General features: G+C 46.5%; 1 protein-coding gene across 2 annotated transcripts in view; it reads left to right on the top strand.

Annotated features, from left to right (window-relative positions):
• Nucleotides 1–25,270, top strand: part of SMOX (spermine oxidase) — a 55,605-nt gene that overhangs the window by 16,505 nt on the left and 13,830 nt on the right. For both annotated transcript variants that reach the window (XM_082758718.1, XM_082758717.1), the window contains exons 2-5: nt 9,400–9,634; nt 14,058–14,284; nt 21,338–21,511; nt 23,789–24,488. In XM_082758718.1, coding sequence (XP_082614844.1) covers nt 9,427–9,634; nt 14,058–14,284; nt 21,338–21,511; nt 23,789–24,488 — 1,309 coding nt within the window. In that variant the 5' untranslated portion in view covers nt 9,400–9,426. The remainder of the gene's footprint in view (nt 1–9,399; nt 9,635–14,057; nt 14,285–21,337; nt 21,512–23,788; nt 24,489–25,270) is intronic.

The raw sequence follows: 25,270 nt of genomic DNA, 5'->3' as shown, positions 1-25,270 counted from the left end.
GTGATCTCGGCAGCTGTGTGGGCAGGAGAAGCTCCACGGCCCAGACCGCGCGGCGCAGGGCACTCATTGTCTCAGCAGCAGACGCTCTGCCCAGCTCCGTGCGACCAGAGGAGCTGCAGTAAAGGGAGGAGGGAAGGCTGAAGGTGGAGGAAATCATCCACTTCTTAGTTTTCTCCCCACGCTGTAGGTGAAGATACCGACCCACTGGCCAGGCTGCCTTCAACCAGGCTGCAGAGGAGCTTTTGAGGAGAAGGACAAGAGAGCCTGCTCCCTTCTCAGCATCTCGGAGCTGGCTGAGCCTCCTCTGGTCCCACGGTGCCCTTGAGCCAGAGGAACAAGCCTGAGAATCAGCCACAGGCCAGCCAGTTATTTTGATTTCTTTTCTTTTCTTTTCCCTTGCATGAGAAGGGTTTGAAGAAGACATAATGGCGCGTTTTATCAGAGAGCTTTAAATGGGGTGATTCATTCCCCGTGTTCTTGGCATGACGCTTTTTTTTTGGATATCCTCGCGGTTCTCTTAGTGCCAAGCGCTGTATGGAAGTGCCCCGTGGCAGACAACCTGCTCTGCCCATATGCTGGCTTTAAAAAAAAAAAAAGCACCTCATAATGGGAAGCCTTTATACCACATGCCAAGATGCTTTGGGCTTGTTAAATTATCTTTCGCTTGTCAACAACTACCCGACTGAAAAAGCAGCCTGGGTGCGAATCGCTTCTGAGCGAGTTCATTTGACTCGGGGGGGTATTTGCAAGCACTGAAACAAGTTGGATCACGGGCGTACAAACACGCGGTGCTTCCCTGATCAAAACCACAATGGGTGACCCTCTACAAAACACCTTTAACCTTTCAGGAGCGCAGAGAGATTTTCCCAGTTAGCAGGTTTGCGAGGAGTGGAGGAGGCTTGCTGGGGCAGGTGCTTCTGGAAGCCACTTGGTGTGTTACCGGGACACTTGTTGCAGCTGATGCAAGCTGAATATTGATGTACAAGGGCATGGGTGCAACAAGAGCAAGCATCCTGCCATCCTCCTTTGCCTGAAGTCAGCATTTCTCAGCGGGGTTCGCTGGCTGCAGCAGGATTCCCCCCGGGCTCATTAATCACGTGCGGTGCCGTGTGCTCCTCAACAGGTTCGTTTCTAAAGCCAGCACCGGGGTTCCCAGCGGCACTGAGAGCTCTGCTCCCTGCCTGCTCCATCCTTGCTGGCTTCTTGTCTCAAATTGTCCTCCCAGCCCGCTCCCCTGCCAGCTCTGCAAGTCACCTCTGGCCTGGGAGCGATGGGAACGGGAGCTGGTGGCTCCTCGCAGCGCTTCTCTTTGTCTTGAATTATTACAGATTCTGTTCTTTTCTCATCTCCTGCTGTCCCTGGGCTGCTGCTCCGGTCATGCTGAGATTTGGACACTAGCTATTTGCGTCTTTCCTTGCAACACAGCTTCAAATTAGCTTTGTCTGCTCAGAAAATCAGGTGCCCAGTGCCTGTAAGCTAGCAAAAGGTCTTACCACAGAGCCTCTTTCACCATCTTTGCTGATTCAGAGCTCGTTTTAAAATGTCTGATTTGATGGTTCATTCTTTCTCCCCTATGTTTTTCCTGGTCAATGACGTTACGGTGAGAGGCTAAGGGGACAGCTGTCTTGAATCACACGGGAAATACTATTTTGCAGAACATTTTTTCTGCTGGGGGTGAAGAACTTCAACATTTCTGCTCCATTTCCAAGGCCAGCAGTGTAGGACCACGAAGCGGTGCTGCTGTTGGAGCCTGCATAAGCTCTGATGGCCTCAGCTCGGACATCCAGCAGCTTCGGGCTGTTTCTCATTCATTGCTGGCGAGGTTTTTTTACAGAATTGGGTCAGGGTTATCATCCTGATATGACATGGATGGGTGAAATGGCTTGCTGAAGGTCCCACAGACCATCGGTGGTCACACCACGGGTAGGAGCCCATTATTTGTGGGGTGTGCACTGAAGAAGCATGGCTTCTTCTCAGCTCACGAAGAGGAAATACGGGAGTACGGCCCCATTTCTGCCTGTCCTGTGGGGAGGTGATGTTTCTGGGGATGGTGATGGAAGGACAGGGAGCTGCAGAGGCGGTGGAGGTGCAAGGAGCCCGTGTTGGTGGCAGTCCTGCTTGGAGCAGGAGCCCGTCGGAGGCTGCTTTTGGGGGAGTTTCGGTGAGTTTCGGTGAGCTGCCGCTACAGCCTCCTCTGCCTGCCCACGCTTGGCAGCTGCCTGTGAAAGAGACCAAACAGCAGGACTGGTCTGGGGCTGAGCGACTCGTTCCAGCTACCCACATCCAGCCGGCAAACTTCTTCAGCCTAAAACCCCAAGATGGACAAAACCTGAGCGTGGGGATACCGAGGAAACGCCGCTCCGTGGGCTCCTTCAGCCCAGCAGCAGGAGGTGGCTTCCCAGCATGTCACCATGAATTAACCTTGATCTCACCGGTGCTGTCACAGGTTTACGAGCTTGGGAAGCGCCCCGGTACGTACGTGGATGGCCGAGGACCATTCTCCTGCTCCTGCAGCTCTCCGGGTAGCTGAGTAAACGGGGTGTGCCCGCATCCGCTGCAGCAAGCCTCCTGTTGCGCCGCAGACGCGAGCTTGCCGGGCTGGTGTTTGCACAACCGTGGCAAAAAGGGTTTTTAACAGCAGCCCGCTTCTTGCATGCACGCATCCGAGTGACGTGGAGTGCTTTGGTTCAATTGCTAATTCTCCTGCCTGCTGTTGAAAGGCTGCTCGTGCTTAACCCGTGCTGGTGTAGATGCTGAAAGGGATCGGGAGCGAGTTTGGCAGGCAACCTGCCGGATTAAGAAAGAGCAGGGAGGGGGAAAGAAGAAAGAGAAGGATCTCCCAGTTTGACATATTTACAGCCCGGAGAGCTGGGAAAGAGCATGCCGAAGTAACAGGCAGCGAGGATTAATGTGCTTGCTTCTGAGAAGGCTGATGAAAGGAGAAAAGAGGGAGAAGTTACAAAACGCCTGTTTGCTGTGCTGGGAGCCGGGGAGAGCACAGCTAGAGGCGACAGGCAGCGCTGAGACAAGCACAAAAACCTCCTCCCTCTTCTTTTCTTAGCCCCTCGGTCTGCTCTGGCCTCACTGATGCCTAGTGGACAGCCGGGGTCTGAAGCCTGCAAAGGTGCTGCAGGAGATAAAAGCGCTCCAGCTAGAACGATCCCTCCAAGCACTTCTCCCCCAGCTTAAAAAGCATCTCGGAGATAATAATTATTTTTTTTGTTATTGCAGTTAATGAGGTGAAGGTTATGCACTTGCTCGATACAAGTGGAGCTGCGCTGTGCAATGAGTTAAGGGTTTAAATGCTGGCGTGGCTTCATATTTGTGAAATAAAATGCCATTCAGGAAGCTTTCGCATGTGGACTCTTCTCGCAGTGCTTTCAGGTAGCCATTGTGGTGCGTGCCCTTGATGAAATAGTAGAGATTATTACAGCTACTGGGGAAAAAAATAATCAAACTCTCAAAATATTTGCTCTTTTTTTTTTTTTTGAAATCATTTTCTGTTTCCCACGTTGTCGGAGATGCGCTGCACTGGGTGCTCCGTGTGGCGGATGCTCATTCCTAAATTGAACAGGGGTCACTGGAAGCCACCCGTGTTGCTCTGTCTCTCCAACACCATGCTGCGTGTGCTTACAGACATACAGCTGTGCACAACTGCAGGTTCCCGAGGTGCAAAAGCCAGAAAGTTTTGTCTTGAGCATCGCTCCTGGCCTTCTGCATCATGGGGCAGGAGCACCCCCAACACCACAACCCTATATTCTGGTGGCACTGGGGCATGAACGTCTCTGAGGGATTTGATCCTGATATAAAAGCTTCAAGCAGTCTCCTCTCTGTCTTCAGTGGAAAGTGTTTCAACAGCTGATTACTGTCACTATTAAAAATAGACATCTTATTTCTGTTCTGAATTTGTCTGGCTTCTGCTTCTTCGTTGCTCAATCTTGCTTTGTCTCTGGATTAAATTAGTCGTTTGGTGTCAAGTATTCTCTGTTTGTAAACACTTTCAGCCTGTGATCAGAGAACCTGCGTTACAACCACGTGTGTGTGCCGTGCCCCTTCATGTGCTGATGGTATCCTGAATAGCTGCAATTCAAAGAATAATAAAATAATAGTGGTTTTATTTTTTTTTTCTTGTGTTTCCATTTAGTCTTTCAAATGAAATTAGGTCCTGTCTTTTTCTACCCGAGCTCCTTTCAAACGAGCACAGTGCTGTTGTTTAGGTGTCTGATTAAGGATGGTGCTGAATTCCCAGCAAATACAAACCCAGTGGGAGCAGAGTGCTCCTCCTGTTTATGCTGGAGCTGCTTGGGCTGTGTGGTCAGCGGGGAATTTGTGTTGATGGGGCATTTCTCGCTCTCCAGACTGGCTGGAGCTGCTGCTGTGAGGACTGTCAGTTCAGCACTCTGCAGAGGGATGGCAAGTTCAGATGTTGTGGTGAAGAAGGAAAACCAGGTCCTCAGCCTCAGGATAGGATGTGTGAGTAGTCACTGGGTGCCTGTTTGGGACCTGCAGTTCCTCTTAACCTTAATTTAGCCGTCTGAAGCTTTGTCTAGGGCAGTAAGCGTGCTCGTGGCAATCAGAGGTGATGTGTTGAGTGAACTAAGTGGTGCTGAGCACCCCGTGTCTACCCTGTGTGTGCCCCTGGAGGTTTCACTCCAAGGCCAGCACCTGATCCTAGCTAAGCTGCTAATGGAGGAGGCCTCCGAAAGGTCTGTAAGCTTCTTTTTCAGCTTCCCCATTGTCAGACAGATCCGCCTAAAATCTGCTGAATTACCCCTTGGTGGTTTCTCTTCCTTTCCGCCAGCTGACAGGCCGCAGACAGCTGATGCACGTTGGCACCCAGGTAATGAAACGAGACCAGGCCCACCTCGGATGGCCATTATCATCACCCACGGGAGGCTTTAGGCTCCCAGCTTACAGCTCGTGGGCATAACACAACCTTCTCTGCAATATGAGGCAAAGCCTCAAGGAAGAGGAAGGTCTTTTTTTAGACTAGCCAATCCCAGTGAGAAAAAAAAAAGAAAGAAAAAAAGGAAAGAAAAAGCAAACACCACCACAAACCTTGGAGCACGCAAGCCTTGCTTTCAGTACGTTGCCTTCCCTCATCACGGCTACGACGAGGGTATCTGGGTGAGCCAAGAATAGGAGATTTCCTTGAGAAATGTTTGTGTTTATTTTAGTTTTGTATTTTTAAACTGTCTGAACCTCGGTGACCTTTTTGCTTAAGGATCCTAGAAGAATAGCCTGATCAGAGAGTATTGTTGTAATAAGGAGGGCAGTTGAGAACAGCTGTGTTTCTCTGGCTTCTTCCTTGTGGCCGGCAAGGTTTTGTTGACAAAATTGGAGAAGAAACCACGAAGTGGATATGTCTCGCAACTTTATCATTTGTTTGCAGCTGGATTAGAGGTAGAGAAGAGGAGCGTGACGTTTGCATCTATGCTATTAGTGGGATGCCGTTGTCTGTGGGTCCATTGTAATGTAAGTAGGTAGCAGGCACTCCGTGCCAAATGGGATAGATCCAGAATATCTCTGTATTAAAGGGAATTAAATTATTTGCAAAGATTTGTCTGCTGGGAAACAGCAATGGAGCTCAGTTTTTTTTTTTTTTTTTTTTTCTTGGGAATGTTTTCAGGGATTTTTTCAAAGGGATTTTTTGGAATGAAGCAACTGGGCTGTAATAAGAAGGGCTGAATGAAGGGTGGTGGCACCTAAGGAGGCAAGGGCAGAGTGGTGACGGAGACTGAGAAAAGGGAACAGGTCTGGAAGATGAAGTGATGAAAATACCATGAGTAGGGCAAGAGGAAAGAGGATCAAAGCTACGTTTTTAAGACAGAAAGAAGATGTGTATAGGTGCTTCTTTTTAGTGGGGTGTAACCCGTCTGTAAGCTGTCTCAATAGAAAGCTGTAAGCAAGACAAAGCAAGGGGGATTTTACTCCTTGTGAAGCTATGATTTAGCATTACACTTGTTTTTGGATGGACACGAAGTAAAATTACAGCCTCGGAGAGATTCACAGCAGAGCAGCTAACACACTCCTTACCCTGTGATTAAAAAAAAAAAGAAAAGAAAAGAAGAAACACAATCCTTTTTGGCAATCAAGAAAGAGTCAGAAAGCCGGACCATCTTTGTGTAAGAGGACCTAGTAATACTCACGGGCTTTGGTGGCTTGGCAAGTACTGAAATCAGGGCAATAAACACAAAAAGAACAAGTGTTTTATGTGCTTATCTGACTTATAACAGCGTGTATAAATGATACTGAAATAAAGTGCAGTGGGGATTCATATATTTTTATTGTCTGTTCGTTTCACAATGGAGCATGTGTCTGGTTGGGAAGCCCAAGCTCTTGCTAAATCTTAATTGCCTGCCCCTGCTCATCATACGGTAAAGGCTAATTAAGGGCGGTTTCTAAATCAGGATTCTGTACACACAAAATACCCTGTTATTTTCTCATCTGTCTAGACAGCTCACCTAATCCGGTATTAAGATGCTGAAGCAGGAGGGGAAAACATTTTCTTGAAGCTTTCATGTTGAAGAATTCACATGAGCTTGCCAGAGCCGGGATTAGGAAAGCTGTGCTTAAAAAAAATGAGCTACAACTGTTCGGTTCGTAAGGAGTGTAGGTGGCAGAAAAGACGTTTCTTTATAGTAGCAATTAAAACACTTGCACCAAAGGGTTGTCTGGAGACTGGCTGAGAAGTGGAGAGTATTGTCGAATGGGTATGGGTTGAAATAAATCCTGGAGACTTTTTTAGTAAGGGTTAGTTCAGCTGTGAGTTTATACTAGCTCACAGGTGGGCAGGTCTGGCTGGGTTAAGATTTATTTCTTCATGAAGATGACTAGGATCATGTATTAAGGTACTTAACGCTGGAGAGGATGTGAACAGTGGATTACTGTTCAGTATTTCCTATGACACAGTTCTAGAGGACGCCCTCAATTGCGTTGGGTTGTGGTTTTGAAACCACCAAGAGGACATTGATGTTTGCTGAAGGTTTATAGGCTGTGGAGCTCCTCACCACGGAACTGGTGTGAAGGCCAGGAGCGTGGAGTTGGCTGGTGAAGTCCCCAGGGACGTTCACTCCACCTTCCAACACCTCTTCTCGCAGATAACTCGGGATAGGGCTAGAGGGAATGACCCCTCATGTCTGCGTTTGTGTACAAACCTTGAGGGGTGGCTTTCTCTTTCGTATCACCCTCTGGCTGGTGAGGATTTAATCCATATATCATGGAGCAGATCTGGACTAATTGCTGAGGGAGGCCCTCGTTACCTGGATTGCTGTGTTCCTGGTTATGGCAACCGTTCTGAAAATCCCCTTTCAGAGTGGATTAAGCTAAACAAGAACCTCACTCCTGTCCCAGGTGAGGATTGTCCACACGAGGAATGAATCAGCCTCAAAGCCAAGCAGGGACAAGTCCTAAGGGAACTGGGAACTTGACCCATCTCACCAGTTGCTGTAGGAAAGGGGCTTTGCATCCTCTTCCTTTCTTGTCTGTTGATTGCTGAACCTTAGGGAAAAAGTTCTCACTGCTCCTTTTTCAAAGTATTTTACTGCTTTTAAACCCTGCTCACTTGGAAGTAAGTCCTGTGTCTGGTTTGGGCTGCTCACAGCTTTCTGCTTGTCTAGTGGCTGTGATTCGTGACTCTTGCCGTGGACTAGAAAGCATTGAATGCTTGACATGTTAGACTCCAGCTTGGAAATAACTCTCCACAAACCGATGGCTGGCTCCCTGTGACAAATATCTGCTAGCAAAGGTCTGTTGGCCAGGAGATGGAAACGATGAGATGATCAATGTCATGGCAGGTAGGAGTTTTTAGCGTGGCTGCAGGCAGGGCTGGCTCCCTGACCCTTTTACGTTGTTCAGCAGTGGTTGGGACATGCTGTGTTGGCAGGAGCAGCTTGCTCTGTGCTAATATCTCCTGCAGGTGAGCCCAGATCGAGCTGAAGTTGTTCCAGCTGAAACTAAGCATTTTCAAAATGGTTGTCAAGAGCACCTGTAGGACCACTTCACTTTTCATACTGCTGCTTAAATCACTCCTGACTGCAGTCTGGTGTCGCCTCTGTTATATAAAAGCTTTATGATCCCAGAGTAAAATGGACTCTCCAAATGAAATCACTATTGCTTTGTACTTCATTAGCACGCTGGGTTATATATTGCAATAGTTGGGCAATTTCTCAAGCGCAAAGGTTTGGTTCTTCTCCTGGGGATGCAAGAGAGAAGCAGGAGCCTTTGACACTGGCCAGGTGCTGGGAGAGCTGGGGAAGAGTTCAGAAGGAGCACCCAGCAGCTCGGCAACAGGTAGCAGCAGCTTACTGGCTTCTTGGACTTCTCTGCTTTCAGTAAGTGTTGGGAATCTTATGCACACGTTGTCCAAATTGTTAGGCACCAGCTCCTTCCAGGGCTGGTGATTTCTGGGTTGCGTTTCTCCTTTACAGACCAGGATCGGTGCCTGGTGGAGTATGGGTCTTCGTATGCTGTGTCTTGGTGCTCTTGAGGACAGGTGTGAACTGACCCAGAACCTGATCCCTAGACGGTGACATTTGTGTATAAAGACATCCTACAGAGGTGATCCTTGATTAAAGTATCACCTTAACGATAAGCTTAGGCCATCCACTAAAATAAGGCAACGCGACCTGAGAAATAACACCATGCACGTTTAAAAAATGCCCTCAGGGATTTTGCCAGGAAGAAAATAGGATGCTGCTTGGAGAAGGAGCTGGGTATGTCGGGTAGGTGGAGGTAAACTTGTTCTAGTCGGGACTGGTATGGGTTTGAAGCTCCTGATGTGGCAGGACAATGCAGGCTCTAGGGGCTGCATCACACGGACGTGAATTTTTGAACCGTCCCCTGTTGGCTCTCATCAGTTGAAACGTTTTCTCTGTCTGTACCACGTCTGTAAGGGTTGGTTTTGATATCTGATCTCCGTGCTTTGAGCTAAATCCTCCTTACCTAGTCCCGTAGTTAGGCGATGTGAAGGTTGTGCTTTGTGGTTGCCACAGAGGCAAAGCGGAGCTTCATTACTGTGTTGTGGAGCTTGTCGGCACTGGGTATGTGGTTTTCTTTTTTGTTCTTTCAAAGCCTTTACCACAAAATTGCCGCTTGTGGAGGTTATATAAAGAGATGGGAGTCTGAAAATCCTTTGGCTCCTCTGGAAATAGTCTCCATGGTGCAAGAGGGTGGGGATTTCTGGAGTTTCCAGTGGTGGTGCTCCAGGCCAAAAAGCTGTTGCATCCCAATTTGACCTCAGTTATCCTTATGCATCCCGTTTGGAAGGCTGGTTCTTGTACACGAGCTCACTTTCTTTCCCGCTGGACATCTATTTTCCAGAGTTCTTTAGGATTTTGAACTGCTGAGGATACGCTTGAGCCGAGTTCCCTCAACGCACTTGTCTGCTTTTTTCCATAGGTTCCTTAGAAAGAGAGCTTGGACGGCATGCAAAGTTGTGAAATATCTGGAGACAGCACGGATGATCCTCTTAGTAGTGGCCTACGGAGAAAACGACAGCCTCGAATAGTAGTTATTGGTGCTGGGCTTGCAGGCCTGTCAGCAGCAAAAGCGCTTTTGGAAAGCGGTTTCACGGATGTAACTATCCTTGAGGCGACTGACCGAATTGGAGGCCGCGTGCAAAGCGTGAAACTTGGTAAGAGCAGCGTTTTCAGAGCAATTAGCAATCCGCTGGGCTTCTTTTTTTTCCCTCCTAGCAGGCCTTTGTGTTGTTATTAAGTTAATTTGACCCCGGAAACTTGCTTTTTCAGTCAGTGTGCACGCCCGAAAGGTTACGTGAGGTATGGCACTGACAGGGCCGTGGGTCCTTGGGCTCCTTGCAGGGTGGTTGGATAATCTTCTGAGGGAGGGCTGCTCCAAAACAGATCATATTTCTATGAAATGAAGATCTTACTGATCGTGCTCACTCTTACAGGAAGCACTCTGATAAAATAACTGTCTGAAGACGGTTTCCACCAACGTCTTCAGCTTGACTCCTGACTAGAAGCAGTCAGAATATCTCCTGGCCAGCAAATGTCTGTTTCTCTGTGACTTACATCACTTGCAAAGGGAAAAGCTCAGAGCTATTTTGTTTCACAAACAGCCCCATTCATTTCCCTAGAACGAATTTACTGTGTAGGACACTACCCACTGTGAATCAGGCCGCTGGAAAAACCTCTTCAATGTATCCTTTCATTTTGATTAGCAGCTTTCCTACCTCTGCGGATTCTTTTCTGTGCGTAACAAAAGTGCAGAATATGGATATTTTAATTCTTTGTCAACTGGAAGGGCTTGTAAAATATCTGAATGTAAAATTACTGGAATAAATGTCGCCCTTTGCAGCACAGTAGTCAATGAAACTTTCCTGGGTATCTAGAAGGGTGTTACCTATCTCTTTTCCACAGGAGGTAAAAAGCTCTTCTTTTATTGAATTTCCTTCCTGACTTCAATTAACTCGTTCTGTTTCTAATCCAACTCTGTGTTTTTATTAACTTTGGCCTCTTGCTGGCCTCCTTTTTTTTTTTTTTTTTTTTTTTTTTTTACGTCAGGTGCTTACATCACTTACTACGTTTTACTCGATAAGCTCACCGCAGTAAATAAACAGCAGCGTCCTATGAACTTTCAGAAGGGAAATGAATGAAAAAGTAGTCAGACAAATCTAATCTGCAGGGCTTGAATAGGGCACTTCACATTCTGCTGAGACTTGGCATAGAGGCTTGAATGGGAAGTGTGTCCTCTGTGCACAATACACTGTATTAAAAATATCCTGCATCATGTCTGCGAGAGGAGGGAAGTGTTAAAGGCTTGAAATCTTCAGGGAGCAGTAAATAATTTTGTCAGTGCACCTGTGAAATAACTCTGTGGTCCTAGCACAGAGACCAGTTCTCTCACCTTTGGACCCCCTTCATGTTACTCCTGTCTTTACCTTTGCTGGGAATCTGCCTCCTGTTTATTACCGCTTGTTAACTAACATGAGGCAGGAGCAGGCTCCTTGCAGATCAGAGGACTGGAAACTGAAGTTTTAGTCTTGACCTCTTACTCTTTGTTTTATAGCTATAAACTGTCTTAACTTTTGCAAGGTACCAAAATTACATTGCATAGGTGCCGACTGCAGTCCTTTCCCAAGGTGGGTACATGTCCTGGCCCCCTGTGTGCTTCTCAGAGGTACATGGCTTTCAGCCAGACAATTTTGGAGTGCTTCTAGGTGGTGAAATCTTCAGAAGCAGCACGTGCCCAGAGCCTCCCTATTCCCTGGTACAAGGGCAAAAGAGCTGCATGATACTGGGTTGTTTTTTTTTTCCCACTTCCATACTGCTTAGAGCAGCAAGATTGCACCTGTGGCATGCAAGACCTGCTCATTTCTCTGAACTGGCTAAAACTTCCAAAAAATGTTTCAAAAGTGATTATTCTGGGTCTTCAACATACAACCACTTTGACCTGCTTGTCTAACTGGAATGTAAATGTTAGAGTTCTCTGCCTACTCCCCTGTCTGTACCCTGGGCTGAAGATCTAATTGACATCTTCAGCAGAGCAATGACAGCCCCTCAGGGTAATATCCTAATACTTCTGCTTCACCGAGCAATGCTGCATCTTGCAGGGGGCAGTATTTTCCCTCAGCTGCATAGAGCATGTTGCTATAAGCTCTGGGAATTTTCAGAGATTTGGTTCATCATCTCTAGCACAGGTGAGGCAGGGGGTTTGTGCTTGTGGACTGTGTGTTTCTTGTAAGTGTTCTGTAACATCTATATCCACTGCAGGTATTTCATGACAGGATGCCCAAGGAATAGTCAGGGCTTTGAAGGGAAGTGTGAAATTTCCCTCACTATGCAATCTGTGCATTCCTTTGGAGCATTGCCAGTATGCTTTATCATTGTATATAGTCCTGTTTTGACTGCTGCTTGTACCTTGGTAATCACATTCACAGCTTCGGAGGCAGAGTTTTTCTATCTTTGTTGTATCGACTGATTCATTTGAAGCAGATTAATACTGAAACTAAAATCTTTAAAGGCCCTGGAAGTATATTAACTCTCTCTGTTTAAGAAGATGTCATTTAAATTTACACTTTTAAATGATTCATCGTGCAGCTTACACTAGGTAACAACTGGCTTATCTGCTTGGGAGTAATGATAATGAGCTTCTAAGTACTACAGGCAAGAATGGCTCTTTTTAATTTGTTGGTATTTAATTGCGTTCCCCACAGCTCCTGAAAACAGGAGAATCGGAATGCATCATTAATGCTACAGAGCACCAGTGCAGAGGGACCTGCTGGCAGGTATTTTCTTTCGCAGATCAGGTGCCCCGTAAATAAGACCTACACGCAGGAGGATTGTTAGTGTTGCGGAGAGCAAGCTCCTGACAGAAAGCAGCAGGCAGCGTTCCTGCTGCTGATCTGGCATGTGAGGACTCGCAGGAGGATTGCATTAACAAGGTGACTGCCACATGCAATATTTATGAGCTTTGTACCTTTGGCTGCCAAGGTACAGCAGTCATTTCCGCCAGGCTGGGTGCTCTCGAAGGGTGTTTGAGTTTGCAGCTCCTTGCGACTTGATGCTGCACGCTCTGAACCACACGCTTGGTATTAGGAAGACCTAAAAATCTTTGCACCCTTGAGTGCTGTAATGCATATTTTGAAGGGCAGTCAGCCTGCTTCTTACCAACGAGGCTGTTGTCTGCTTGAAAAATCAGCCGTGTGGGGTTTCTCTTTGAGGCAGTGTCTCAGCCAAACATTTGGAGCTTTCACCTATTACTTGACTACTTTGGTACGGTGTTGTGATGTCTTTCTAGCTGAGCATCTATTTGCATGTTAAGCAGCCTGTGATGGCTGGTAAGTGCAGGATGCTTACTTCATCAAGCTGGATCCTATTAACGATCCCACTTAATCAGGCACTCAGACACCTCTGCAGAGTGAGCTGCGCAGCGTGGTGCTGGCTGCGATGCTGGGAGAGCACTGCTTTGGCAGATTTTGCTACAGCACTTAGCTTTGGATTTAGGAGAACCTGTAAAAATGTGAGTGCAAGACTTGACCCAAGCTTATTTTTAGCGCTTCCTTTCAGCTGCTGAACGTTTTCCTGTGCAGTCAGCCAACTGTGGCAGAGCCCTAGTGCAAACCTTGTATAAGGAAGGAGGAGAGTGGGACTGGCCAAGCTCTTTGTTTGCAAACAGAGGCTACAGGTGATGAAGACAAAGTGTGTTTGGTGTTTAACCTGACAGTGCAGCTTTTTTTTAAGAACTTGATTTAAACTTCCATGGGCAGAAATAATAAAATATGACTTGTTCCCTCATTTTGGGGAATGGAAATGCATTTTTGTATTGCAGTTGGTCTAACTATGGTAACACAAACCATCTTTGTAAATAACATGCATTTTTAATCAGAGGACAGGGGTCAGTATGCAGGCCAACGTTGCTATCCCAGGGCAGTCCCAATTTTTCCTGCAGCTCCCTGACGTAGATCCTTTTCTTCTTGTGTCTCTGTATCTGTCTTCTCCTCTCCATAACAACAGATATTTGAAGTCTTTAGATAATTCTTATATGTTCTTTTCCTCCTACTTTAATATTTATTTAACGATCCTCTTATGTCCTTGCAGTCGTACAGTGTAGCTTCTTACAGCTCTTTTCCTTTTCTCCCTCCCCAGCTCCCCACTAACACGTAGCTTGAGCTGCACCATGAGCTGTACATCCTCTGCTGTCCAGTTGTGTTTTAGGTGCAGGGTTAGGGGAGATGATTTAGAAAGGCCAAGTAGCAAAGACAGAGCAGCTGGCAACAGTGATGGTAAGGACTGTGAACCTAAAAAACTCTGCATTTCACCTTAAGTATCAGAGGTGTGTAACTATGGTGTGTCTTTACTGGAAACATCCCATCCTTCTAGCACTATCTCACCTTGCATCCCAAAGGATTGGCTCAAAGAACACTGGTATTGCTCTTGTATAAGAGAGAAAGCTTGTTTAACTGATGTTCAGACATGGTGTCCCTGGGCAATCATTCTGCTTTTGAATGTATACAGTTTATTTAGGGCTGAGCGTGATGTGCTTTCGGAGAAATGGGCTTCCATAACCTGTCTGCTTCGTTTACTCTCCTTCAGGGCACGCCACTTTTGAACTGGGAGCTACGTGGATCCATGGTTCGCATGGAAACCCAGTCTATCATCTAGCAGAAGACAATGGTTTACTCGAAGAGACTACTGATGGTGAGAGAAGTGTTGGCCGGATCAGCCTTTACTCAAAGAATGGGGTGGCTTATCATCTTACCAACAACGGGCAAAGGATCCCGAAAGATGTGGTTGAAGAATTCAGTGATTTATACAACGAGGTTGGTATTCAGCTGCTCTGCCAGGTTTGCCTGAAACACTAGCAGCCCTTGGTATTCCAGGTACTGGACAAGGGTAGAAAACCAGTCATGTCTTGAATTTCTTTTCAAAAACTCAACATTTAGATTGTTCTCATCTACTTAATTATAACCGATTTGTCTCTGATGTCTGCTTAACTCACTGTTGTTAGGATGAACAATCTTTCCACATTTGTCATCGGTTTAATCACTTCCAGCAGCTATTGCTGGTGAGATCCAGTCATTTGCTCTAGAAAGTTGCTACTTAATTGAAAGGGTAAAGGAAGGATCAAATTACTAAACAAAGTAGAACGCAAAACCGTAGCAACAACCAGCTAAATATTGTAGCCTGTGACATTTTATTGACGTTATAAATACCTTAGTGTGCAGGGTAGTATGCCAAAGTCAGTGCAGTAACATAGGAATTGCGAGCTTTGTTGCATCAGGAGGAAAAGAACATCTTTTCTGGTAGATTCAGACCAGCGTTGGCTTCAGTTTAAAGTTATTCTGACTTCTTTTGCTCGCTGTTTACTGATGTCCTCTTCCGTTCAGTGTAGATGAAGGCCTCAATATGTGGCAGAAGAGAAAACATGAAACAAAATCAAACACACAAAAAATACAGAAGTAGAACCTAGAAATTCTAAATAGAAGACTTCAAGATGGGAATGGAAATGCACATTTAGTGGAAAGATTAAGCTCTGCTGAAGAAGCTGTAAGTCAGTGTTAGGCTCTTGGACAAAAAGGGTTTACTTTGATGTAGGTAGGCAATGCTGCTAGTGATCCTAGTGTTTCTTCAAGAGGAAAAATGAGGTTTCTTATACTGATTTGTGTGATGAACATGTGAGATAGACAGGTTGGTATTACTTCCATCTGCTTTCAGTAGCAATGTTTAGCTTCAGGCAGAGTAAAGAGAAAGAAAGAGGCTTGCTAAAGTTAAGTATAATTATTGCCAACATTCTTTGTATGTCATTTATGAAGTATGTTTAGGGAGGTCGACGCAGAATGTCTAGTTCTCCTTTTTACCCAGGTAATATGACCTCTTAGTTATTTAAAACACAGCAAAACATTATTATTTTCATCAGTCTGTAGTCACGCCTTGAACCCTTCAGATTGTCATCTGACAGCGAACTTCACTCGTATTTGACACATGGCTGAACACACACTAGATTGAGGTTACTCTTGGATATTTTATGTTTAAAAATATGTCCGAGAGCATTTAGGAAGTCACCAAGAGAAAAATCACTGTAGCCTGAAAAGAATTATCAAGAACTGAATGTGGAGCAGGAATGTGGATTTTTTGCTTGGAAAGACTTTTAATACTGTGTCCTGGGGCTCTGAACAGGAATCCATGATGAGATGGCGTAGAATTATTTCAGTTTTAAGAGAGGAGGAGTAGGAATTTCGAAGAAACCCATTACAGTAGGAATTTAACAAGTTTTGGAATTCAGCATGGAATTAATTAGGAATTCAACGTGGAAGGTAATTCTTTCTGGATGAATGCAGGTAGAGATTATTCATCTGAACAGTGCTTTCACATTACTGAATCAAAACCAGAACCACAACAAGCTGGAAAAAATGACAGCTAAGACACGTGAAGCAAGATTAACAGAAAATAAGAATAGAAGAGAAAAGAAATAAGTGAAAGTACTGCAGCGAGCAGCATTACTTATGTAAATGGAACACCACCAACTTCATGCAGTGCTCAGTGATCATCTTGACTTAAAGATGATAAGAAAACCTCCAGCAAAGGGCGGGTGTCAGAGGCAGGCAGGCTCTGATAGAAGAGAATACAAAGATGAGAGCTACTTAGCTTTGAGATGCAGCCGATAAGATAAAGGCTGTAATAAGGTGCCAGTGTTTTAAAAATGATTAATTTGGTAAATCTACCCTTCCTTTTAAAGCAAGAGAAAGGGGACAGCCAGTGACATGAGAGAACAACACATTAAAAGTTAATCTTCTTTACGCAACACGTAATTAGCTTATCGTTGCCGCAGGATATCTTTATTGCTAGGAGACAGAAAAGGATTTCACATTTATGGATTGTAAAAATGTCTACAGCTACTCTGCAATAAAAAAAAAAAAATAATAAATACGTAGGGGACAGCTTAAGCCAAGAAGAGGACATCAGCCAGCCTCTAATTGCTGTTGCTGGGGAGGTGCTTTCTCTGTAATCCGTCAAAGTGTGCTGGAATTTCTTGTGGGGCAGCTTACAGTTTTGTTTAGCTTCTTGTCCCAGCCTCTTTGGGGTGTCAGATTGGCCAATCTTTAGTGATTTAAGACAGTAGACTGTTTGTTCTTCCCTCCTCTGTTTAGGAAAAGTGGGAATTAAGGTGGTCTATGCGATCTCATGAAAAACACCAATTAAAAAGACTATGAAGTGCAAGTGCCGCAGTGGGCTGGAAGACAGAAACATGTGCAGCAGGCATGCAGCTTTGGGAACCTTTTCCTCTGGCATAAATTGCAAAGAATGTTTCTGTTTACATGTGCTGAGTCAGCCTGGTGCATTTCTATTTTTTTCATCCCCCCCATCTTTTTTTTTTTTTTGCCTTTTTTTCTTTAGAGTCCATTTCCATTCCATTCTTGTTATTATTGGTAGAAATCTGGTCTTCAGTTCTGTCTCTCTGCATTTTTGAGGTGGGATTTTTGGTGTTACGACATCACGAAGCTGTCCAGCATAAACAGCCATTTTACAGATCACCGGGCCCTGAGGTCAGGCTCCTGCTCTGCTGCGTTAGGAGCTCCCAGCCCCTTCTCAGAGCCTTGGGAAGCCTGCTGCTAGCAGTCCCAACGTCATCTTGTGTCATCTCTCAGCCTGTGTCTCCTGTACAAGAGGCTTAGATAGCACAGGCTGTGACACAAACAGCCCTGACTTGAAAAGAGAGGAAAAAAAAAAAAGCACCAAACACATGATGTATGTGAAGCCTAATCAGGGACTGGCATTACCAGTGGAAAATGTAGTCCTGAATGAACAGGGGCTAAATTTGTCACAGGTTCAAGTGCCTGCCTTCCCCTGCACAGCCGGCTCGCTTCCCAGGCACTCACTGCTCTCCTCTCGCTGCAGCTGCTGCCGTGTGCTTGGACCCTAGTGCATGCCTCCAGCTCTGCTTCTGCACCTGCATTTCCCTAGTCCCAGTTATCTTGTCATTTGGACACCCGATTCAGGGCATTCGAAGTGCAGATCACTTCCCTTGAGCGTTTCACTTGCGTATGTGGAGTCGCTGAGGCTGGAGCCTGCCAAGGTGAGGTCTGGCCCTCTGTATGCTGAATTCCCCTGCTGTGAAAGGCCGAGCACCCCGTTACCACTCAGCTTCGCCTCACCAGTTCATTTGGAGAGTCCTTACTCTTTTCCAGGCACTTATCCAATCTTTTTTTTTTTTTTTTTTTTTTTTTTTTGGCTGGCTTCTGCTTCTCTCCGAGTTTTGCTTCTTTTTGTTTGCAGTAGCCTGGATTTCTAATAGCCGTGGGGATGCCTCACAGAAGCCTTTATTTGGTTACGAGGAAGCTGAGCAGGCTTCATTTCTGTAGCAGAAAGCTCCCTACGAGAGGCTGCCTTGAGTGAGAAGCCGTTGCACTGAATCGAGGGCAGTCAAGATCTATCATCAGCTTGTGACTGCGCTGACCTGAATCCTCCAACATGAGAGCAAAAACGAGCTGGGGGAAGGCCTCCAATCCCACAAAGCAGCTCCCTGGATTTCCAACCACTGGGAGAAAAGGCATCAAGCCTGCTGTTGGCAGAACAGTTCTCCAGACACTGTTGTTTTGAGATTATCCTTCAGAGACCTTGTGTTGTGCAGGGCTGGCACTGCTTAGGGTCATTTGGTCACACCTCAAAGGGGCAAAAGCTGTGGAAGGTGGTTCCCCGGGGGGGGGTGATGTCCATGACACGTGTTTATAATCTCCCCACTTTTCTCTCCACTCCTGCTAGGATAACTTGTGGATCCTGGGGCTGGGAGGGATTTAGGACTCTGCTAATTATCATGTCTGTGTGACCCACAAAGAAAAGGGACAGGAACGTGGCTGCTGAGGGCCGTGTCCACAGCTGGGAAATGTAAATGGGGCCAGCCCATCTCAGAGTTGCCCTTCTGTCGCTGCTAAGTCCTCATTTTCCTCTGCAAACAGGTATTTCTGGCCAACTCCCAGATACTTCTGAGGGGTGGTGAGTTTGGCTGTTAAATACAGGTGAAAAATCGCTGCTCCCAAGGGTTTCACAGTGTACCAACCAGCCTGGTTTAGGAACTGTGCCTCTTTTTAAGGCTTTTCAGTAAGGCCATGGTCCCTAAAGGCCTGCTTTACAGGAACCCTCCCTTTAACAATTGGCTAATTAATGTCCTCGTTATCTGTCAGCTTTCTCCTGTGTGCTGCAGGGTTTCTGGGGGAGGGCTGCAGCCGAGGAACCACAAAGATTTCCCCCCTTCTGCTCTCCCCACCCCATGCTGGGCTTCGTGCCATCCCCGATTAAAGCCTGGCCTTGCCGTACGGGGGAAGCAGGCCCAAAGGAGGTCACCGGTCCCTCCCTGCCCTTCTATTGCACCGACAGATGTCTGGCTTGGTAACAGCACGGTCCTATCTCCATCAAGGTTTTTTTTTACTGACCGGGGATTAAATCACTCGAGTTTTTAAGCCAAATGAGAAAAAGACAATGCTGCGGCTCGTCACCGGCGCTGCCAGGAAGGAGCGTGGCCTGGGATGTGCTTTCCTGACCTCCTTCGGTTCGGAGAAGCTTCTTTATTTAGATTTGTGCTTCCTAAGGGACTGCCTCTTCCTGTGGTAGAGGAGCACGTAGGTGGTAAACACGTGGAGGTGGAAGCCTGTAGGTAATGGGGAGGACATCTTGGGGGAGCCCACCTTCCCTTCACGGACCCGTGTTGTGGACGTCCCAAAGCTGGTCAGAAGGAAGACAGAAAAGCCAAAGTGGATCCATTTTAGGATTATAACCTTTCAATTGGCTTTAAATCACGATTACCTGGCTTCTGACTGATGGGATGATAGCAAAGGCTTGGTGTTCACAGCACAGGGATCGGGGTCACTCTGCTCTTTTCTCTGTAGGGCAATGGAGAATCCAGTGGTTAATAAAAACATACCCACGGCTTGCTTATCCTTCTGGCCAAGTGGAAGCTGGGCTTTAACACAGCTTTGCTTGTCTTGTGAATGCCTTATCTGCTTAGAGTGTGCAATCGGCTTAGGGAAGCTGAGCTGCGTTGTGCTGATGCAAGGTCTGTGCAGCTCGTGCTTGCTGGAAGTGGTCTGGGCCTTGGAAATCAGAAGACTTGAGAGCCATGGGATGCTGAAACTGCCAAATTGCTTTTGTCATTGTGAAGTAGAGAAGACATCATTTCCTTTCCTTTGCTGGAAGCCTTAATTTCATAAAGGGAACTGGTCTCCACCTTTCTTACCTGGAAACCTCCTTGGAAAGGCTTCATGTCCAAGTCTGCAAGTCTCGTATGTCTTCAGCAGTTCCACTCATTCTTCTTGTGATTTCTTCTCCTCTGCTCTTTCAGTTTATTTTTCCCTTTTGTCCCTTTTTCACTTATTTTCTTCTTCCATTTTCTTTGTGTCCCTTGCTTGCCCTCATCTACTCTTTCCTCCATTCACTCACAGATCTGCTCTCTCCTGCTCCCACAGCTCCTGTGTGTTTTCTTTCAGTACCTTCCCTTCCTCATCATCCTTCCAGTCTACCTCCTCAAATTCATTTTACTTATAAAACCCCAGAGAAAATCAAGCTTATGGGGAGCATTGTGATGGGAGTAAATGAGAACACGGTTCATAAGCCATGTTGAAAGAAAATGAGACGCTCTAGGAGACTTTGAAGGAGAGCTAGCTTCCTACCAGACATTTATATTCAAGCTGAAGTCCTCAGCATGCACAAATTATCTGTCTCCAACAAAAAAAAAGATCATAAATTTTAGTCAAACCATCTTTGACAGGAAAAACTCATTCAGCAGGGATCTTGCTTCTGTACTTGTAAGAGAACTGTGCACCCCTGTGGCATGATACCGAGGAGAAGGTGACTCATTTTGGGCAAACAAGTTATTAATGGGATGAGTTGCACTTCTGGGAGCCACCTTTTAAAAGCTTTGCTCTGTTAAAAGATTCCTTGGAGTTTTTACATGGAAAGGAAGGGCCATGATTCAACTGCAGGCTCTGCTGGGAATCCTGCAGGCTCAAGCACTGATTACTCCAGACAGCCACAAGCAGATGGCCAAGGTGGATAGCTGCTTGCTTGCTTTTAAATAGCTGATGTGGTGGAAAACAGGGGCTTAAAAAAGTCAGGATCTCCTTCAAAGAACATTGTCAGGAAGGGATCTTTTTGCAGGTCCTGCTCAGGCTGACTCTGGGTGGGGGCAGCCGAGGAAGTTTTTGTTTCCCATGGATCTGTGCTTATCTTGTGCTCATCAAGTAAAATGATTTAGCATACAAAATTCATTTTTTGAGTGTGTGTTACTTATTTCCTAGTTTTGGGGGGACAGCAGAAAGCTAAATATGAAACTGATTTCCCCCAGCCTGGTGGATTCTTGAGCATCATCGTGAAGCAGATAGGTTATAAAGGTTAGAAATAACACCTAGCAAATCCAAGCTGTCTTTGTAGAGATGCTCAGCAGCCTCCCCTTGCCTGGCTTGCTGCTCCAGCTGCAACATCTAAACAGCTGGCTGAATAACAGGCTTTTGCTATGGAAAATAGCAGGACTGCGTCAGCTGGTCTTCTGCAAGTGATAGAACGGACACCCTTAAATTAATACAAACTTAATAGCAGCTTATATAATGACTTAATGGTGACTAGGCTGCTGCAGAGGTGAGTGAGGGTGATTATCTTTGCCTGGAGGGAAGTTTTGTTTTCTTCCTTCTGACCAGCATAGCTGTGGATGCAGCGGGACACGGTGTTGGAGCAGAGGGCACAAGAAGCTGCCAAAGCTGATCTCTGAGGCTGGCAAGGGAAGGTGACCTGAACTTGCTGGTTTGGGATGGAGGAAAAAACATCCTGCTTGGGGCTTGCCTTCTGCTGTGATTCACGTTGTCCACCTCCTGTCCTGTCTCTTGCAGGTCTATAACCTGACTCAGGAGTTCTTCCAACGAGGTAAACCAGTCAATGCTGAGAGCCAGAATAGCGTGGGCGTCTTTACACGGGACGTGGTCCGCAAGCGTGTCAAGGCCGATCCGGATGACACAGAGGCCGTCAAGAGGCTGAAACTAGCCATGATCCAGCAGTACCTTAAGGTGTGTGTGCACGTCGTGGCTTATTTGGTTTTACTAAGGGCAGACAAATCTTCAACCTCAGACACCTGGCAAAGCCTTGCCTGTCACTCAGGAATTGCTTTCTGGGGGTTCTTGCTGCTGGGGCAGTTCCTGTTTGTGTCGACAACTTCTCCTCTTGAGGCATGTGCTAAGACTGGGGGCTGTAGGAATCATGCATTTGCTGTTTTTTTCTTATCTTAAACTTCCAGTTTTCTAATTAGAAGGGGATTTCCTAGGCCCTGTTAAATTTTCTAGCGTGATTTAAGGTTTTCTTGTCAACTGAAGCTACTCTACTGTCAGCTTGTTCTAGCAATGCACAGTCTTGTGCCTTACACCTGGGACTTGATCCTGCCTGAGTATCTTTTACCCTCTTCTGCCTCTGCCCATATCTCAGACACCAGAAAAAAAAAAAAAAACATAGCTTCAACACTAGTAATTTGTTGAAGAAATCCCTGGAAAGCATTTTGAAGGTAAAGCAATAAAGCCAAAGGTAGCTTGTATAAACCCCTGTCCTAATCATCTTTCCTCACGGCTTCCCTAGTTCTTTTTATCTCCTTGATGCCTTGGCCTAAATGAGATCTCTGTGGGATGAGGACTTAATGCTGCATCAAGCACTCCACAAGTAAAGTGTAACAGTCCTTCCTATTTCAATTATAATGACTTAAAGGCTTATGAAATGAGGCAGGGGAGCCGAGTGGCACTCTGTGACATGGTGTGTGGTAGGTGGGAAGCTGAAACACAGATAAAGACCTAAAGAGTCTCTTGCAGGAGGTCTGTGATAAAACTGGGATTTGAGCCCAGGCATCCTGAGACTGTTCTGATCTCCCAGAATCCTAACCCAAGAGCTTGTCTGCCAGGGCATCTCCAGAGCTGCTACACAGGGGCTGATTATTTCTTGTGCTATCCCCATGCAGATGATGCTAGCCATTTGATATGCCTCTGTTTTTTTTTCTGGTGGTTATTTCTGTGGTGGCTACAGGTTGCTACAGCCAGAGACTTTCTGCAACTCTTACAAATCCCTTCTCATGTGTAAATACCTGAGAGCAACAAAGCTGCTGATACTTAAGGCTATCAGATCAGAGTAGCAGCTGAGAGAGAGGGGATTAATTGGTATCTTTTGTTGAATTACAGGCTTGGTAGTTGCGTGTTTTTCTCCCTCTTAACTGGTTTGCAGTTTTTCTTCATGGTTGAAATAACCCTCTAGCTGTCAGGAGCAGCCTTTGAACTACTTTGTACAACTTTGACCTGTTCCTAAAAAGCAGCCTGACTTCTTTGCATGATGTCTTAGCCCTGCACGGAGATTTTTTTCACACACTGAGGGTCTGGGCTTGCCATGCTTCCAAATACTACCATGAAAACATGAAAAGGCCTGGAAAATTGGCCAAAGAGTAAGGCATGGGACTATAATGTTCCCTTTGCCTAAAATGTTTAAAGAATTACAGTGCGAGAATCATTGTGACCTGAAGATTTTAACATCGTTATGTCTCATGTATCAGTATTGTCATTAAAAAACTTGCCATGAGACAGACCAAACTTTCTGCCTTTGTTCCAGGGATTGGTGCCAGCTGCTTCTATGCCTAATGCTCTCGTTAACATTAACCTACAGGGCCTGGATCTAAAGTTTGGATAATCACACCAAGTGAATCAAATGCAGGTGTCTCACATCTTGGCATTTCCCTTTCCTGTCTCCTTCGGTTCCTTCTGTGTTGGGTGCTGCCACCTCCTGCAGATCGTTAGCTTGCTGATTGCTGTCTGACAGCATGTTGAAAGCTGCAGGCAGCATAAAAATTGCTGCCAAAAGTTTTTCATGGCTCCTCACGGGAACATTTATTGACATTGGGAAGAGCATCCGATTATCACAGCTCCAGCTGCTGTTGTAGGAGCACCAAGCAGCAAGTCCCTGGCTAGGGCTCTGGCTTTTTAGATGCTAGGAATCAGTCAGAACTAACCCCCTACCCTCAGGAGCAGACACATCATCTCCAAAAAGTGGCTGAAGGAACCATGACCAGTACAGCCAAGGCTGATGCAGCGTGTGACCATAACAAAGTGGTTTCTCTGATTAGAAGCAAGGCTGAGGGATAGATTTCATCAGGTCTTGCGAAACACTTCTTTGCTAACAACAATAATGTGGTTTAAAAGGGGGATTCAGGATTCCCAGCTTGTGTGTCTGCTCTTTTTGCCCTTGCAGTGTTGAGCTGTGGCAGAATGACCCCGTGGGTTGCTGTGTGGCAATGTCGCTTCTGTCTTGCTTTTCCTTAGGTAGAGAGCTGCGAGAGCAGCTCCCACAGCATGGACGAAGTCTCGCTCAGCGAATTTGGGGAATGGACCGAAATCCCCGGGGCTCACCACATCATTCCTTGCGGTTTCATAAAAATTGTGGAGATTTTGGCCCGCTCCATTCCCGAGTCCGTCATTCAGCTCCGCAAGCCGGTCAAGTGCATCCACTGGAACCAGTCGGTCAGCAAGGAGATCGAGAGGGTGGCCGACCACAACAGTGACCTCCCCGAGGAGAACAAGGGCTCCGATGTCTTCGTAGAGTGCGAGGACTGTGAGTTCATCCCAGCCGACCACGTCATTGTGACTGTGTCCCTGGGAGTGTTGAAGAAACGCCACGAGAGCCTCTTTCACCCCCGCTTGCCCGAGGAGAAAGTGATGGCCATCGAGAAGCTAGGAATCAACACGACCGACAAGATTTTCCTGGAGTTTGAAGAGCCTTTCTGGAGTTCTGAATGCAACAGCATCCAGTTTGTCTGGGAAGACGAGGCGGAGAGCGAGAGCTTGACTTATCCCGAGGACATGTGGTACAAGAAGATCTGCAGCTTCGATGTACTCTACCCGCCGGAGCGGTACGGCCACGTGCTGAGCGGCTGGATCTGTGGAGAAGAGGCTTTGATCATGGAGAAGTGTGACGATGAAACTGTGGCGGAAACCTGCACCGAAATGCTACGGAAATTTACAGGTCAGCCATGCTCTGGTTCACTTGGTGAGTGGAGATAGAGAGGGAGCATGGGGCTTGGGTGTTGAATAACCATTAGGAAGGAAGTACGCTGGAGGAATTTTTAGTTTTTTGGCATATTTTGTCCCTGTGAATGGGCCGGGCAAGTGCTTCCAGCATCCCTCCTGCTTGGGTGTGCCTGGAGGCTATTTATACAGAGGAGCTGATAACCAGCTCAGGAAGTGGTGGGCTGAAGTGCTTGAGGATCCCACATCCTCTGCTTTATTTAATCACAAATTATACGCAGTTGTAAGAGGAGTGTCCTCCAGATTAGATGCATTTTATGCTATTCTAGGGACGGGTCCCGTGATGAACCTATTTATATCTGCCTGTTACTCGTGTAAGCCAAATCTCAACACCCAGTGAGTGTCCAGCCTTGCCTCTTGTCCAGTGACCTCCGTTTCATCAAAGAAATTTTCCTTCACAAGTGTAGCTTTCCCCTGTGCTTACAGACCATTTGCTGCTGACCATGCAGGGATCTAGAGCAAGGGACCTGGAAGCTGAGGACTACTCACCTAATTGACTACTGCCAGGAGAGGTTTTGCCTTTTATTACTCTTTTTAGAAATCATAGGCTGGCCTGCATGTTCCAAAACCCTCTTGCAGGGACCAAAAGGGAATCCTTGTCTCGTCTGCTCAGTGGTGCATTTGTGGAGGATGCTGAACCTTGTGGCTCCCCCGCAGCCTGCGGTGAAGCACGATGAATCGGTGTGTGCTGGGCTCTGGGCAGCTCCTGCTTCCTGAGCT

This window comes from Aythya marila, assembly GCF_965140915.1.
Source record: "Aythya marila genome assembly, chromosome: 4".
NCBI classification, from domain to species: Eukaryota; Metazoa; Chordata; class Aves; order Anseriformes; family Anatidae; genus Aythya; species Aythya marila.
The sequence above is the reverse complement of the archived record's forward strand: the minus strand, read 5'-3'. Positions and strand labels throughout refer to the sequence as shown.